Here is a 16421-nt window from a genome sequence, read left to right as displayed (position 1 = left end):
TCTGCAGTGCTCTTTGCTGTGCGTTTTGATTTTTGCAAACGTGATTTTGCTGCGATTTGCGTTTTTGCATTTTTTTAATGCTTTTTTTTTTTGGCCAATTTGTTGTTAGGCAGATAAAAAAAAACACAAATTGCTGCAAAAACACATTACATGCTTTTCTGCAGCCTCTCTATTAAAGTATATTGAACCAAAAAAACACTGTTTTGCATTGAAAAAAGTCCTTGACCCTTTCCAAATACGCAGCGGCTGAATAAAAAGCATAGATATAGATGTGAACGTGTCCCATAGGAAACCATGTTAAATGAACTGTGAACCAGGCCTAAGATGTTTAGTAAAATAATGGGGTTAAAAAACTAAAATGAACCCTTTATAGTACAAAAAGAGCAAATCGCTACTGTAAGGGGTTCATTTTTTTTCTTTACTGTGGCACAGTGAAAGTAATATTTGCAATAGCGATTATTTGCTCTTTTTGTGCTATAAAGGGCTAATTTAATTTTTTTAACCCCATTATGTTACTGGCAGGTTAATCGATTATGAAAATAGTAATCGATTAATTTCATAATCGAGTAGTTGTCGATTACCGTATATACTCGAGTATAAGCTGACCCGAATATAAGCCGAGGCACCTAATTTTACCACAAAAAACTGGGAAAACGTATTGACTCGAGTATAAGCCTAGGGTGAGAAAAGCGCAGCTACTGTAAGTGGAAAAGAGGGTCAAAAATGCCCATTTGCAGCCTCACTGTGCCCATTTGATGCCTCACTGTGCCCATTTGATGCCTCACTGTGCCCATTTGCAGCCATAGGTCCCCCGAACTTCAAACCCGGTAGTTAAGGGTTCCTAGATGCCCCCTAGCTGCAGCCAAAATTTGGGGTCTCTGGACCCAAAGGGTCCCGAAATGACATTGCTGCAGAGGAACACAGTTGACAGACTTTGGGGCCCCGTATCTCGGGGCCACTTGGTGCTAAGAACCAAATTTGGTGTGCAAACCCAGTGGAACTAGCACTACAACATATCCAAAGCTGGGGTTCCTAGCACCAAGTGGCCCCAAGATACGGGACCCCAAAGTCGGTTCGGAAAATGTCAAGCACTTTTCTGCAGCAGAGAATGACATTTTCTGAACTGAATTTGGGGCCCCGTATCTCAGGGCCAGTCGGGGCTAGGAACCCCAGCTATGTTGTAGTGCTAGTTTCTAAACTGAATTTGGGGCCCCGTATCTCAGGGCCATACGGAGCTAGGAACCCCAGATATGTTGTAGTGCTAGTTCCACTGGGTTTGCCCACCAAATTTGGGGCTCCTAGCACAAAAATTGCTATTTTGGGACCATTCACATTTATACAGAAATCAGTGCAATTAAAAATGCTTTGATTACTGTGTAAATGTGACTGGCAGTGAAGGGGTTAACCACTAGGGGGCAGTGAAGGGGTTAAGTGTGTCCTAGGGAGTGATTCTAACTGTGAGGGGGAGGGGCTACATGTGACACGACACTGATCACCGATCCAGATTACACTGTCACTAGGCAGAACAGGGAGATGCTTGTTTACATCAGCATTTCCCCGTTCTTCCTCTCCGTGAGACGATTGTGGGTATCCCCACGGACATCGAGTCCGCAGGACCCACAATCACACTCACGGAGGTCGCGGCAGTGACCCCTGAAAGTCGCACATCTATACTATCCTGCTGCAGTAAATGGAGTGGCAGCCTCAGCCTGGACTCTGACCAGGCCACGCCCCCAACCCATTTCACTCCGCCCCCCCCCCCCCCGGAACTTGGCCATGCTCATAGGAATAGGCATGCACAGTTTTATGAGCATAGAACACGGACTGCACACGCATCATTGCCACTGCTGCCAAGTAGGCTATTTACAGCCTAATAGTTTTGAGAATGACACAAATAGTCATTTTCACAAAGTCTTCTGCTTCAGTGTTTTTAGATCTTTCTGTCAGATGGGTCACTATGGTATACTGAAATATAATTACAAACATTTCATAAGTGTCAAAAGCTTTTACTGACAAGTACATCAAGTCTATGCAAAGAGTCAATATTTGCACTGTTGAGCCTTCTTTTTCAAGATCTCTGCAATTCACCCTGGCATGCTGTCAATCAACTTCTGGGCCACATCCTGACTGATGGCAGCCCATTCTTGCATTATCAATGCTTGGAGTTTGTCAGAATTTGTGTTTTTTTTTTTTTATTCACCCGCCTCTTGAGGATTAATCCAAATTCTCAATGGTATAAAGGTTTGGTGGTGGTGGTGGTGGTGGGGGGGGGGGGGGTTGGGGGCAGGCTATGGACCCAAAATTTGGATGCCTTGTTCCCCAAGCCACTTTGTTATCACTTTTGCCTTATGGAAATGTGCTCCATCATGCTAGAAAAGGCATTGTTAGTCACCAAACTGTTCTTGGATGGTTGGGAGAAGTTGCTCTTGAAGGATGTTTTTGTACTATTCTTTATTCATGGCTGTGTTCCTAGGTAATATTGTGAGTGAGCCCACTCTCTTGGCTGAGAAGCAACCCCGCACATGAATGGCCTCAGGTTGCTTTGCTGTTAGCATGATGCAGGACTGATGATAGCGCTCACCTGTTCTTCTCCGGACAAGGATTTTTACAGATGCCACAAACAATTGGAAAGGGGATTCATCAGAGAAAATGACTTTACCCCAGTCCTCAGCAGTCCATTTCCTGTACCTTTTCCAGAATATCAGTCTGTCCCGGATGTTTTTCCTGGAGAGAAGTGGCTTCTTTGCTGCCCTTCTTGACACCAGGCCATCCTCCAAAAGTCTTCTCCTCACTGTGCATGCCGATGTACTCACACCTGCCTGCTGCCGTTCCTGAGCAAGCTCTGCACCGGTGGTGCCCCGATCCCACAGCCGAATCCACTGTAGGAGACGGTCCTGACGCTGGCTGGACTTTCTTTGGTGCCCTGAAGCCTTCTTCACAAATGCAGTGGAAATGTTTTTTATGGGATTAAGTTCATTTTCATGGAAAAGAGGGACTTTGCAATTAGTTTCAATTCATCTGATCACTCTTCATAACATTCTGGAGTAAATGTAAATCACCACCATAAAAACTGAGGCAGCAGACTTTGTGAAAATTAATATTTGTGTCATTCTCAAAACTTTTGGCCGCAACTGTAAACTGAACACTGCACTAGTTCTTTTCTGTATGGTCCTGAGCCTTGTTCCTCTGGATCCAGTCTTGATGTGCATCTTTGATCCTGTTAGTGACCTGGCTTCCTCTATGACCTTGCACCAGGGATGGATTTAGCCTGTCTGATGTGGGGGGTTCAATAAAAAATGTCAGGGGGGCACTACTCACATCGGTAAATAAAAAACAGGTTCATAGTAGATGGTGGTCCGGGGCGCCAGGTGGAAGAGATGACAAGAGAGACTGTCTAATATCTTGCTGTGAAGCCCCACAGAGGAGGGAAGAGGAGAAAGGCGGCCTCTGTCCCCATCGATCCAGTGGATAGCAACGTGGACTGCAGTGCTGGGAGCGTCGTGCTGCAGGATGGCGTCAGCAGGACCAAAAATCAATGCGGCGCGTTTTGGAGCATTCGCCGTACTGTTTTGGAGTATGTGCGCATCCATCATCCCGCGGCATTCCGCTCCCAGCGCTATGCTCCACACTACAGACGCCATCCCACTGCATGCTGTTCCCAGCGCTGCGCTCCAGGCTGCTGACATCATTCAGGCGCACGCTGCTCCCAGCACTGCACTCCACACTGCTGATGTCATCCCGCTGCAAGCCGCTCCCAGTGCTGCGCTCCATGCTGCTATACACTGGATTGAGGGGGACACAGGCCAGCTTCCTACTCGTGTCTGGGGCTTCACAGTGAGATATCCTGCAGTCTCTATTGGCTTCTCTTCCACCTGGCTTCCTGGACCACCATCCATGATGAGACGTTTCTTTATGTAGCATGTGAGTAGCCCTTAATTGGGGTATATTCCATTTACCAGTCCTACTGCACTTAGAGGCGCTTCACCTTTTGTTTTATCTTCCATGTCTCTAGAGCCAGCTTCAGTACTTGTATTAGCCTGCCCAAGTGATGGACTTTTTGGACTCTCTTAACCTCCTTTTAATCAATTGCTGCTTTTACATGAGATAATCAGCTTCTGCGCCTACCACCCCCCACCCTCCCTTCTTCTCCTTGTTTTCAAAGGATGGAAGGTCAGCAGGGCACGAGCTGATGGCAGGGTAAGCAGGGTGGAGGACAGGGGTCATTGTTGGCAGGGCAGATGACGGGGGTCACCGCTGGAGAAGCAGATGGCAGGGATCACTGCTGGAGAAGCAGAGGACAAGGATAACCACTGGAGGGACAGAGGACAAGGGTCACCATTGGCAGGTCAGAAGACAGGGGTCACCAGGGGAGAGGCAGAGAACAGGGAACACTGCTGAAGAGGCAGAGGACATGAATCACCACCTTTCAGACACTCTGTTTGTGATATATACAGTATCTCACAGAAGTGAGTAAACCCCTCACATTTTTGTTAATATTTTATTATATCTTTTCATGTGACAACACTGAAGAAATGACACTTTGCTACAATGTAAGGTAGTGAAGGTAGTGAGTGTACAGCTTGTATAACAGTGTAAATTTGCTGTCCTCTCAAAATAACTCAACACACAGCCATTAATGTCTAAACTGCTGGCAACAAAAGTGAGTACACCCCTAAGTGAAAATGTCCAAATTGGGCCCAATGAGCCATTTTCCCTCCCTCTGTCATGTGATTCGTTAGTGTTACAAGGTCTCAGATGTGAATAGGGAGCAGGTGTGTTAAATATCACTCTTACTCTCTCATACTGGTCACTGGAAGTTCAGCATGGCACCTCATGGAAAAGAACTCACTGAGGATCTGAAAAAAAGAATTGTTGCTCTACATAAAGATGGCCTAGTCTATAAGAAGATTGCCAAGACCCTGAAACTGAGCTGCAGTATGGTGGCCAAGACCATACAGCGGTTTAACAGGACAGGTTCCACTCGGAACAAGCCTTGCCATGGTTGACCAAAGAAGTTGAGTGCACGTGCTCAGCGTCATATCCAGAGGTTGTCTTTAGGAAATAGACATATGAGTGCTGCTAGCATTGCTGCAGAGGTTGAAGGGGTGGGGGGTCAGCCTGTCAGTGCTCAGACCATACGCCACACACTGCATCAAATTGGTCTGCATGGCTGTCGTCCCAGAAGGAAACCTCTTCTAGGGATGATGCACAAGAAAGTCTGCAAACAGTTTGCTGAAGACAAGCAGACTAAGGACATGGATTACTGGAACCATGTCCTGTGGTCTGATGAGACCAAGATAAACTTATTTGGTTCAGATGGTGTCAAGCTTGTGTGGTGGCAACCAGGTGAGGAGTACAAAGACAAGTGTGTCTTGCCTACAGTCAAACATGGTGGAGGGTGTGTCATGGTCTGGGGCTGCATAAGTGCTGTTGGCACTAGGGGGCTACAGATCTTTGAGGGAACCATGAATGCCAACATGTAGTATGACATACTGAAGCAGAGTATGATCCCCTCCCTTCGGAGACTGGGCCGCAGGCCAATATTCCAACATGATATTGACCCCAAACACACCTCCAAGACCACCACTGCCTTGCTAAATAAGCTGAGGGTAAAGGTGATGGACTGGCCAATCATGTCTCCAGACCTAAACCCTATTGAGCATGGGAAATCCTCAAACAGAAGGTGGATAATGGCAAGGTCTCTAACATCCACCAGCTCCGTGATGTCAGTGGCAACCTGTGAAGCTCTGGTGAACTCCATGCCCAAGAGGGTTAAAGCAGTGCTTTAAAATAATGGTGGCCACACAAAATATTGACACTTTAGGCCCAATTTGGACATTTTCACTTAGGGGTGTACTCACTTTTGTTGCCAGCGGTTTAGACATTAATGCCCGTGTGGTGAGTTATTTTGAGGGGACAGCAAATGTACACTGTTATACAAGCTGTACACTCACTACTTTACATACAGTCATTTCTTCAGTGTTGTCATATGAAAAAATATAATAAAATATTAACAAAAATATGAGGGATGTACTCACTTTTGTGAACACATTAATTATCAAAAGTGTAGCCACAATGTTTGTCCAAGAAGTGATTCTAATGTCCTAAGGAAATTAAATCCCATATGGCATGCACTCCCCATTTCCCCTAGAAGGCCAAAAGCATGGTGTGGAACAAGAACTTCAAACAATGAATCCAATCTCGAATATATACAGTTATTTTAAATAATAGGCATCCATAAAACAAATTCACTATTCAACCACGGAGTGGCTTTCCTGTACAATTGTGTTGTAAGTAACCTTTCATCAGTGAGGCTGATCGACAGATCCCAAAAACGACTTTCTGGGCATCCTCTATAAATGTAATTTTTCAGTCATTTGCTTTTAAAACCTGAATAAACTTCTTTATCTCTCTTACAGTCCCTGTCCATAAAAAGAGCAGGTCCTTGTTATACCTGTGCCAAATATTTGTTGTTTCCAGTCCCCAGAGTCAGATTTGCATATGCTGGAGCACATCTAGTATCTAGCATATCTAGTGCACATAGCAGAACCCTGTTTCTGGAAGAAATGGGAAAACACAAACATGAACTCATTATAAGTAAGCAAAAATATACTGTTGGGAATGCTCAAATAGAGATCTTCAATGTCCCACGCTGCTGCCATGGTACCCAAGATGTTGGAGGACCTCTAAGATCAACATCTATACATCCATACATCCATAGTCGGGTCAGAATATTGGAGCACAACAACGAAGAGTTGAAAGCCAGAGGAGAGGTTTTTTTTTCCAAATATGTAATACACTTGATAGCCAATGTGTTTTCCGGGCCCCTCGCGTTGCCCCCTTCATCAGTGCATAAAGAGATCTAGTAAAGTCTTTAGTGCCCATCAGCAGCTTTGGAGTATCCCAAAGCCTCCCCTTGCACCCCAACCAAGTTCAACAAGCATAAAAATACACTCCTTGTCTGGTCACTGAGTAGTGAGACTGCTTGAGTGGTTGTGTGCCTGGCTGTTTGTGCACCGGAATGGCAAGAGAATCTGTAGCAAATGGGTTGGACCTGTGGGAGGTCTGTACTACATACAAAAAAAAAAGCTGGAATGTAGTTGGATAAAGGGTGATGGAACGTTGGTTGAGTATTGTCTCAGGAAGCACGGGGTGGGTTAAGCCTTGTTTTTTGAAGGGTGGGATTAGTAGATGTCATTTTTTTATGTGGTCATGCAGGAATGAGGTTCATGGTTTCCCACCACATTGGAACCATCAAACTGCAGACCCAGTGTTGGGGGCTTCATACCTCCAAAATCTCAACAAATCCATCAGTTTTACCAATTCTAAGCGGTATGTGTGGAAAAAAACAGGCACTGCTCATAACCTGTCCAATACAGTCCCAACAGTGAAGCGTGGAGGTGGCACCATCATGCTGTGGGGGTGTTTTTCAGCTGCGGGGACAGGACGACTGGTTGCAATCGAGGGAAAGATAAATGCGGCCAAGTACAGGGATATCCTGGACAAAAACCTTCTCCAGAGTGCTCAGAACCTCAGACTGGGCCGAAGGTTTACCTTCCAACAAGACAATGACCCTAAGCACACAGCTAAAATAACGAAGGAGTGGCTTCACAACAACTCCGTGACTGTTCTTGAATGGCCCAGCCAGAGCCCTGACTTAAACCCAATTGAGCATCTCTGGAGAGACCTAAAAATGGCTGTCCACCAACGTTTACCATCCAACCTGACAGAACTGGAGAGGATCTGCAAGGAGGAATGGCAGAGGATCCCCAAATCCAGGTGTGAAAAACTTGTTGCATCTTTCCCAAAAAGACTCATGGCTGTATTAGATCAAAAGGGAGCTTCTACTAAATACTGAGCAAAGGGTCTGAATACTTAGGACCATGTGATATTTCAGTTTTTCTTTTTTAATAAATCTGCAAAAATGTCAACAATTCTGTGTTTTTCTGTCAATATGGGGTGCTGTGTGTACATTATTGAGGAAAAAAAATGAACTTAAATGATTTTAGCAAATGGCTGCAATATAACAAAGAGTGAAAAATTTAAGGGGGTCTGAATACTTTCTGTCCCCACTGTATATATATATATATATATATATATATATATATATATATATATATATATATATATATAAATTCATGCTATGCATGAATCTATCCATTCCACATAGAGGGGGTGGCGTGACAGAGGGGGTGGGGCCCAGGCACCCCTAATGGACGCACCGCCACTGAGTGTAGTCAAGAGTGAGAAAACAGCAGTTTAGAATTTCTAAGCCTGTGGGCACGACCATAATATGTGGAAACAGATTCCTAACAGGTACCAAATACCCACAGGTCATCATTATTATGGTTGGTTCCTATTGCAAGTACATTGCATGAGCGAGATTTCAAGGTTTCCCAAGATGTAGTACCTGTCTACCGCTACTAGGTCTAGCCCAAGGTATGTTGCCGACTGTTGGGTGTGTAAGTCAGGAGTTACTGTAAGAGGTGGCAGCGAGAGAAATTAAAGCAGAACAAAAATAACAAGATAAAAATGAATGGCCAATTTAAAAATAAAATAACTAATCCAGGTTATCTGAAACGTTTCCCCACCAGTACTTTTTTCTGCCACTAAATGTCCTCAATATAATGGTTAACATCATTAAACCCACTTCCTCTCAACCCAGGTCATCTCAGACCCAGCCTAGAATGTGAATGGACAGTGAAAGAAGGAGTAGTGCAGTGATCAGTTTATCGCTCTGTCACACTTCTCACTCCTCCTATCAGCATGCTTCTTGTCAGCACTGGAACCAATTGGCTTCTTATGCTGTTTTTTCCTCTGAAACTCTAGCCTTGCTGTGCAGGGACTACAAGAGGCTGATAATTACCAGGTCATATTCAGGTACTTTCACTACCCGCTTAAAAACATACATACTGTATGATGATGTATCAATGAATCCAGAGCTGCGATAATGCGTCTCTTCATATCTAATTTATATCTAGAGTTCAGTGTCTGTAAACTCACAGTAAAAAAGTTTGAAAATGGATCACTCAACTACAGTCTATATAATTGATGACGTTTTTTTAACCTCTTTTTAAAAAAAAGAAAATTGTTGATCCTGCCAGTTCCACCTATTTCCCTGTTGTGACTGGCAATGCTGTATATGTTTTTTAATGGGATGAGGTGGCCACCCTACTCCCTATCCCTCGGTGCTATGTGAAACCTCAAATAAACAAACTAAAAAGGAATTTTTGGTAATTTTGCTGATAAAATGTGTATTAATATCAGTTAAGGAGAGTTTGTATTAGGTGACAATTAAGTGGGAACATATTGTTTTACAGCTGCGTTAAAGGGAACTCCAGTTTTGCAAAGGGCAACAAATTGCTAAGTTTGAATTTTATTATCAAAAGTTGTGTAGGTACTGAGATTTAGGAAAATTCCTGGATTCCTTGTGTGTGCTACACTATATGGGCAAAGTTTTGAACACCTGACCATCACACCTACAGTATAAGAGCTTGTAGAACATCTCATTTCAAATTATGGGGAGTTACCCTCCCCCTCCAACATCCATTGCAATAATAGTCTTACCTCTTGTGGAAAGGCTTTTCACATGATTTTGGATCGTATCTTTGTATCTTTGAGAGTTTGCATCCTTTCAGTCAAACAAAATTTGTAAGATCAGGTGCTGGTGTTGGGTGAGAAGACCTGACTTACTACCTGGGTTTCAAATTATCCCAAAGGTGTTCGGTGGCGATGATATCAGGACTTTGTTCAGGCCACTCAGTTGCCTCCAAACCAAACTCATCAATCCATGTCTTTATGGATGTGGCTCCACTCTTCTTTGAAGGCTTTCCACAAGATTTTGGATAGTGTCTCTTGGAGTTTTTGTCCATTCAGCCAAAAAAAAACATTTGTGGGATTAGGTGCTGATGTTGGATGCAAAGTGTGTTGTGTTCCAATTCACCTCAAAGGTATTTTGTGGGGTTGAGGTCAGGGCTCTGTGCAGGTTAATCTAGTTCCTCCACTCCAGATTGGTCCGACCATGTCTTTATGGACCTGGCTTTGCACACAGGGGAACAGTCATGATGGAATATAAATTAGCCTTCACCAAACTGTTAACACTTGGTTGGAAGTGCACATTTGTCTAATATATCTCTGTATGCTGTAGAATGAAGAATGTTCACACTTGAGCTTCTTCAATAACATGTATTCACGTTTTTTAGATGTGTTGAAGTGTTTGTTTTTTTGTTTTGTTTAAGCCAATGGAAAGCTATTTACTATAGACTTGAGAGGCAAGAAGTAGCATGAAAAACACGTGCTATGTACAGAAACCAGCCACTTCCTCTAGGGACCAAAATGTGTGACTCTGCCCTAGAGATGACCTTGTGCTTTTTTGAGTTTTGAGCAACAAACTTCTGGAGACACAAAGCTTAGGTGTGAACAGGTTCCATACAATACAAATATAGAGTGTTAAAGCACCACTAGAAAAGTGCTTCAAATTACTCTAGAGTGTGAACCAGGGCTTACAGTATCCTTTCCTGAAAACACCTAAACACCCTGATTTGGAGGGAGGGGGGGTCCACATACGTTTGGTCTATTGTAGGGTGGAGGGTCAGGTTTTGCCAATATAGTATACAGCTATGCAAATCTCCAAAACAGCGATATCATTAGGAAACAATAAATTTTTGGAAAGAAGACACTTTGAGCACAATTGCTTTCTTGCATTTATTTACTGATTTTGAAAGAAAGTAAGAAAAGTGCAGACTTTCATTTTCCAAGACAATACAAGCATATCTACAGTATGCACAACCATTTAATGAAAACATGTACAATTAAAATTGCTACTTATAGTGAGCCATTGAGGATTGTAATTTTATTTCCATGATAGCTGAACAATCAAAAATTAAAAAGTAATATTTTTTGGTCCTGTATGTTCCAACTTTAAAAATTTCCAGAGCCAAGCTGATACAGTTAAAGGGAACACATACTTTTTTTGAACATTTTTCTTTCTATTGATTGTGTTTAGGACTAAAATTAGATTTTTCCTTTCATTTGAATCAAATAAATATAAAATATAATTATGTTATATAAAAATAAAGGACCAACAGATTTCTGAAGGTTTTTTTTTTTTAGATGTTATGCTGGCTATACACTCATAGGTATTAACAGAACAGCATCTGATTAGATGCAAGCACCATTTGGCTGACAATTTTTTGTCAAAGAATTTTGGGTGGAGTGGCGGTGCTGACAGGGCCACACACTAATCTCATTTTGTTTGGTGTAAACCCAAGAACAAAAATGTAAAAGATTGCAGCTTAGCAGTTCTTAATGGCTGCGTTTGTATTATTTTCTGGAAGTACAGAAAAATACCTGTTGCACCTGTAAAGATATGTTGTACATATCTGTGCATTTCCTCTGTGGAAATGAGGATGGGGGACGGGGGGGGGGGGGGGGTGTTTGTAGTCCTAATAAAAAGAGCAGCCTAGGTGAAAATACTGCTCCTCCATGGATACAATGAAGAAAAGTGTGTGTTGTCACCCTAGGACAGGAAGCGTACTACTGGCAGGATCAACAGGTAAAAGTAAAGGAGAAAAAGCCTGACAAAAAAGAAAACAAAGACAACTACAACATCTATGGACTACAACAAAACAAAATGCAACTTTTTTGTTGTTGGGTTTAGATGCTCTTTAAGGCAGGACTGTCTGGGGGAATCATTTATACTAAAGGTGTCACAAAATATTCACATTGTGGACTTTTTTAATGCTACCATAGATGCTCCCTGTATCAAACATTTATAGAAAAAAAAAAATGTCAGCGTAATTTCTAACTGTAAGGGCTACTAACCTGCAATGGATTCTTTGTGCTTTGAGCTGGCACAATCCCAAGACTTACAATAGAGCTTGGGTTGAACCAGGATATTGCCTTTAATTTCATAGTTAAGAGAATTCCAGTTAATGTGATTTCCTTTGACATGCCCAGAAATAACTCCCTTCATTTCATCTGGTGTCAAAATATAATTCCACATATGGACATCACTTATTTCACCAACAAATGACTGGTTAATATCAAAACCTCCCCCAAATGTGTCTTGGTCTTGTCCCAAAACTATACTTGTTTCAGCACCAATAGTCGACCCTTTCTTTGAAACTTTTCTTGGGTAGAGCTTCCCATTGATCCAAAGTTGGATTACCCCAGTGGTGGAGTCCCATGTTGCACAGGTGTGCTTCCAGGCCAGGGTCTCTGGGTCTGTCTTGAATGCGCTCTGCTCCTGGAGTATATATGTATAGACATTTGATGATTTGGGGAAAATTAAGAAGGCATTGTCAGACCCAGACACTGCCAGAGAAAAGAGACTGTATTCCCGTGTAAGCTCTGTATAAGATCGAAGACAGATGGTGAGCCTTTGTAATGACTTTTTTATCTGAGGCTTTAGTATCACATGTGCCATAGCACTTGGTGCCGGGAAGAGGAACACTTTATCATTCATATCTAGAAAAAAAACAATAAAGCATAAGGTATGCAATAATAATAGTATAGAGTTTCATGAGATGTGGAAATACGGGGCAATTTAGGTAACAGCGATCACAGGTCAATTAGTTTCAGTATAAATCACAAAAATAGGAAACATAAAGGGAATACAAAGACACTGAATTTCAAAAGAGCCAACTTCCCTAAACTACAAACCTTGTTAAAAGGCATAAATTGGGATAAAATATTAGGAACAAAGAATACGGAGGAGAGATGGGTTTGCTTTAAGAGCATATTAAATAAGAGCATTAGCCAATGTATCCCATTGGGTAATAAATTTAAAAGAGCGTACAAAAATCCTGTATGGCTTAACTCCAATGTAAAAATGCATATAAAAGCAAAGGAGAAGGCCTTCAAAAAATACAAGGTTGAGGGATCATCCTCAGCATTCAGACTTTATAAAGAATGCAATAAGAAATGTAAGGGTGCAATTAGGACGGCTAAGATAGAACATGAAAGACACATAGCGGAGGAGAGCAAAAAAAATCCCAAGAAATTCTTTAAGTATGTAAACAGTAAAAAAGGGAGGACAGACCATATTGGCCCCATAAAGAATGAGGAAGGACATCTGGTTACAAAGGATGGGGAGATGGCAAAGGTATTGCATTTATTCTTCTCCTCAGTCTTCATGAGTGAATCGGGGGGCTTCAGTAACCAAAACTGCAGTGTTTATCCTCATGACACAACACAGGAAGCACCTCCATGGTTAACAGAGGACGGAATTAAAATTAGACTTGAGAAACTTAACATTAATAAATCACCGGGACCAGATGGCTTGCATCCGAGGGTACTTAGGGAACTCAGTCAGGTGATTGCCAGACCGTTGTTCCTAATTTTTACAGACAGTCTATTGACTGGAATGGTACCAGCTGATTGGAGAAAAGCCAATGTAGCACCAATATTTAAAAAGGGCCCAAAAAACATCCCTGGGAATTACAGACCAGTTAGCCTAACATCAATAGTATGTAAAATCTTGGAGGGGATGATAAGGGACTATATACAAGATTTTAGTAATAAGAACGATATCATTAGCAGTAATCAGCATGGATTCATGAAGAATCGTTCTTGCCAAACCAATCTATTAACCTTCTATGAGGAGGTGAGTTGCCATCTAGATAAAGGAAGGCCCGTAGACGTGGTGTATCTGGATTTTGCAAAAGCATTTGACACAGTTCCCCATAAACGTTTACTGTACAAAATAAGGTCCGTTGGCATGGACCATAGGATGAGTACCTGGATTGAAAACTGGCTACAAGGGCGTGCTCAGAGGGTGGTGATAAATGGGGAGTACTCAGAATGGTCAGGGGTGGGTAGTGGGGTTCCCCAGGGTTCTGTGCTGGGACCAATCCTATTTAATTTGTTTATAAATGATCTGGAGGACGGGATAAACAGTTCAATCTCTGTATTTGCAGACGATACTAAGCTAAGCAGGGCAATAACTTCTCCGCAGGATGTGGAAACCTTGCAAAAAGACCTGAACAAATTAATGGGGTGGGCGACTACATGGCAAATGAGGTTTAATGTAGAAAAATGTAAAATAATGCATTTGGGTGGCAAAAATATAAATGCAATCTATACACTGGGGGGAGAACCTCTGGGGGAATCTAGGATGGAAAAGGACCTGGGGGTCCTAGTAGATGATAGGCTCGGCAATGGCATGCAATGCCAAGCTGCTGCTAATAAGGCAAACAGAATATTGGCATGTATTAAAAGGGGGATCAACTCCAGAGATAAAACGATAATTCTCCCGCTCTACAAGACTCTGGTCCAGCCGCACCTGGAGTATGCTGTCCAGTTCTGGGCACCAGTCCTCAGGAAGGATGTACTGGAAATGGAGCGAGTACAAAGAAGGGCAACAAAGCTAATAAAGGGTCTGGAGGATCTTAGTTATGAGGAAAGGTTGCGAGCGTTGAACTTATTCTCTCTGGAGAAGAGACGCTTGAGAGGGGATATGATTTCAATTTACAAATACTGTACTGGTGACCCCACAATAGGGATAAAACTTTTTCGCAGAAGAGAGTTTAATAAGACTCGGGGCCACTCATTACAATTAGAAGAAAAGAGGTTTAACCTTAAACTACTGATAAGGTCAGGGATTTAATTTAGAGTTCTCACTTAATATGATGCCTACATGTAAATCTGTTTTTAACTTTTTGGCTGTTGAACCCAATTGAAGCTGCTTTTGTTTTCTTGTAACTATATTGCCATGGTGTTGAAGCTTGTGTTCGTAACCCAGGTGACTCCTGTTGTTGTTTACCCTTGCCCTGTGTGGGGGGGTTGTGCTAATGCTATTGTTTGTATAAAAGGCCTTGGAAAGATTAAAGAGCAGCAGTCCATTATGCTCAAGAACTGATACACGGATTTCTGACTCTGTGTCTTAATTCCTATATGAAGCAATAATTTGGCAAAGCAATATAAACTATAAGCAACTTATTTAACAGTTGCATCTAACATTTTGGCGCCCGGACGAGGAACTCACCGATGATACTACAAGAGGTGGATGAGCTACGCTGACGGAACAAAAGAAATAGGCATTCCGGGAATCACAGATCAAAAAAACCTGCACAGGTAAGAAAAAGCTTTATTTTTCTTATATTCTGTGCTCCCCTGATTTGTGCCTATCCGTTCTGTCAGTTACGGTTCTCCTGGTTTTAAAACACCAGCCTCTGTAGTGGTGAGTCTAGAATTACTGCATATTTTAGTTTATATTGCTGGAATTATTTGTTTGTTTTTGTTATCTGTGTTTGTCTTGTCTGTCTTGTTGAGAAAGTGAATGAGCCTTGTCAAGGATGGTATGAGTTAGAAGGGGATTGCCGAACTAAGCAACAGAATGCGCCTTACCTCACACGATTGGGAACCTGAGGGCTTGTGAGCTTGGGGGTCTGACACTTATGCTTAACCTCACATCTAACTCATAAACCATAGACGGGTTGAGAGTATAAGCCCTGTCTGCTCCATAAAGCAGGGATAAGAGTGTATGAGAGGGATTCCCAGATACGAGGGGGGGAATAAGGTCTCAACAAAGTCCCGAGATCTAGTCGGATACCTGGCCACTTAAAGGAATGCTTGTATATGTTGTAGCCGCATTTTTGTATATGTTGTAGCCGCATTCTGGTTTGTTATTGGGCTAGCATATAAAGTAATTATTTATTTTTGGGCTAGCATATAAAGTAATTCGGTTTCAGAAATCTCATTCCGGAGAGGTTTCTAGAATTCTAGCACCCTAGGAGGAAGGCAACGAGGAACTAGTGTAACTTAGCTGGTTTGCTATTGGGCTAGCATATAAAGTAATTATTCATTCTTGTATATGTTGTAGCCGCATTATATTGTACACTAAGTGTCCCACACGCTACCTAGGCAGGACTGTTAGAATGGGCCAGAGGAACACAAAACCCCGTCAGGGAATTGTAGCACATTACACAGTGCCACAGATAATTAAAAACATCTGTGGAGAAGATGAAGCACGGGACTTAAAGGATGTCCTTCGTAAATTTAAGGTGAAAGGAGCAGCGGGTTTAGACCTGGATGTATGGAGTGAAATAGTGGAAAAAAAAAAAAAAAGTGAAATAAAAAGGGACAGACAAGGAGAGGTGTTAGAGAAGCAATGGATGAGTCAGGTTCAATGCTTAATTAAGGTTTCAAATAGAGCGAAAGAAGAGGGGTGGAAGTATAATCCAGATTGTGATGGTTGGGATATGAAAGATAGAAGAACAAAAAATGTCGAGGCTCCCAGCTCAGCCATCCCACCCCCATACACTGACGTAGAACGCAAACCACACAAGATATATCCTGTACTTGAGGGGAGAGGATGGGTTTGTCAGGATTGTGGAGCACAAAACCCAGAATGGGCAGTAGAATGTGTGCATTGTGGGGCACAAGAATTTCATTCAGAAACTGTAGCTCCCGTACGCACT

General features: G+C 42.4%; 1 protein-coding gene across 1 annotated transcript; it reads right to left on the bottom strand.

Moving 5' to 3' along the window:
- Positions 1-11818: 11818 nt before the first annotated feature.
- On the bottom strand, positions 11819-16015 carry LOC141134854 (C-reactive protein-like). Its single transcript, XM_073624288.1, has 2 exons — positions 15452-16015; positions 11819-12468 (listed from the first exon to the last, which is right to left on the bottom strand). Exons 1-2 carry the CDS (start codon positions 15615-15617, stop codon positions 11819-11821), a joined length of 816 nt encoding a protein of 271 aa, XP_073480389.1. The 5' UTR covers positions 15618-16015.
- Positions 16016-16421: the final 406 nt, after the last annotated feature.

The sequence above is a fragment of the Aquarana catesbeiana genome, linkage group LG03 (assembly GCF_042186555.1).
Source record: "Aquarana catesbeiana isolate 2022-GZ linkage group LG03, ASM4218655v1, whole genome shotgun sequence".
Taxonomy (NCBI): Eukaryota; Metazoa; Chordata; class Amphibia; order Anura; family Ranidae; genus Aquarana; species Aquarana catesbeiana.
This window is presented reverse-complemented; position numbering and strand designations above follow the sequence as displayed.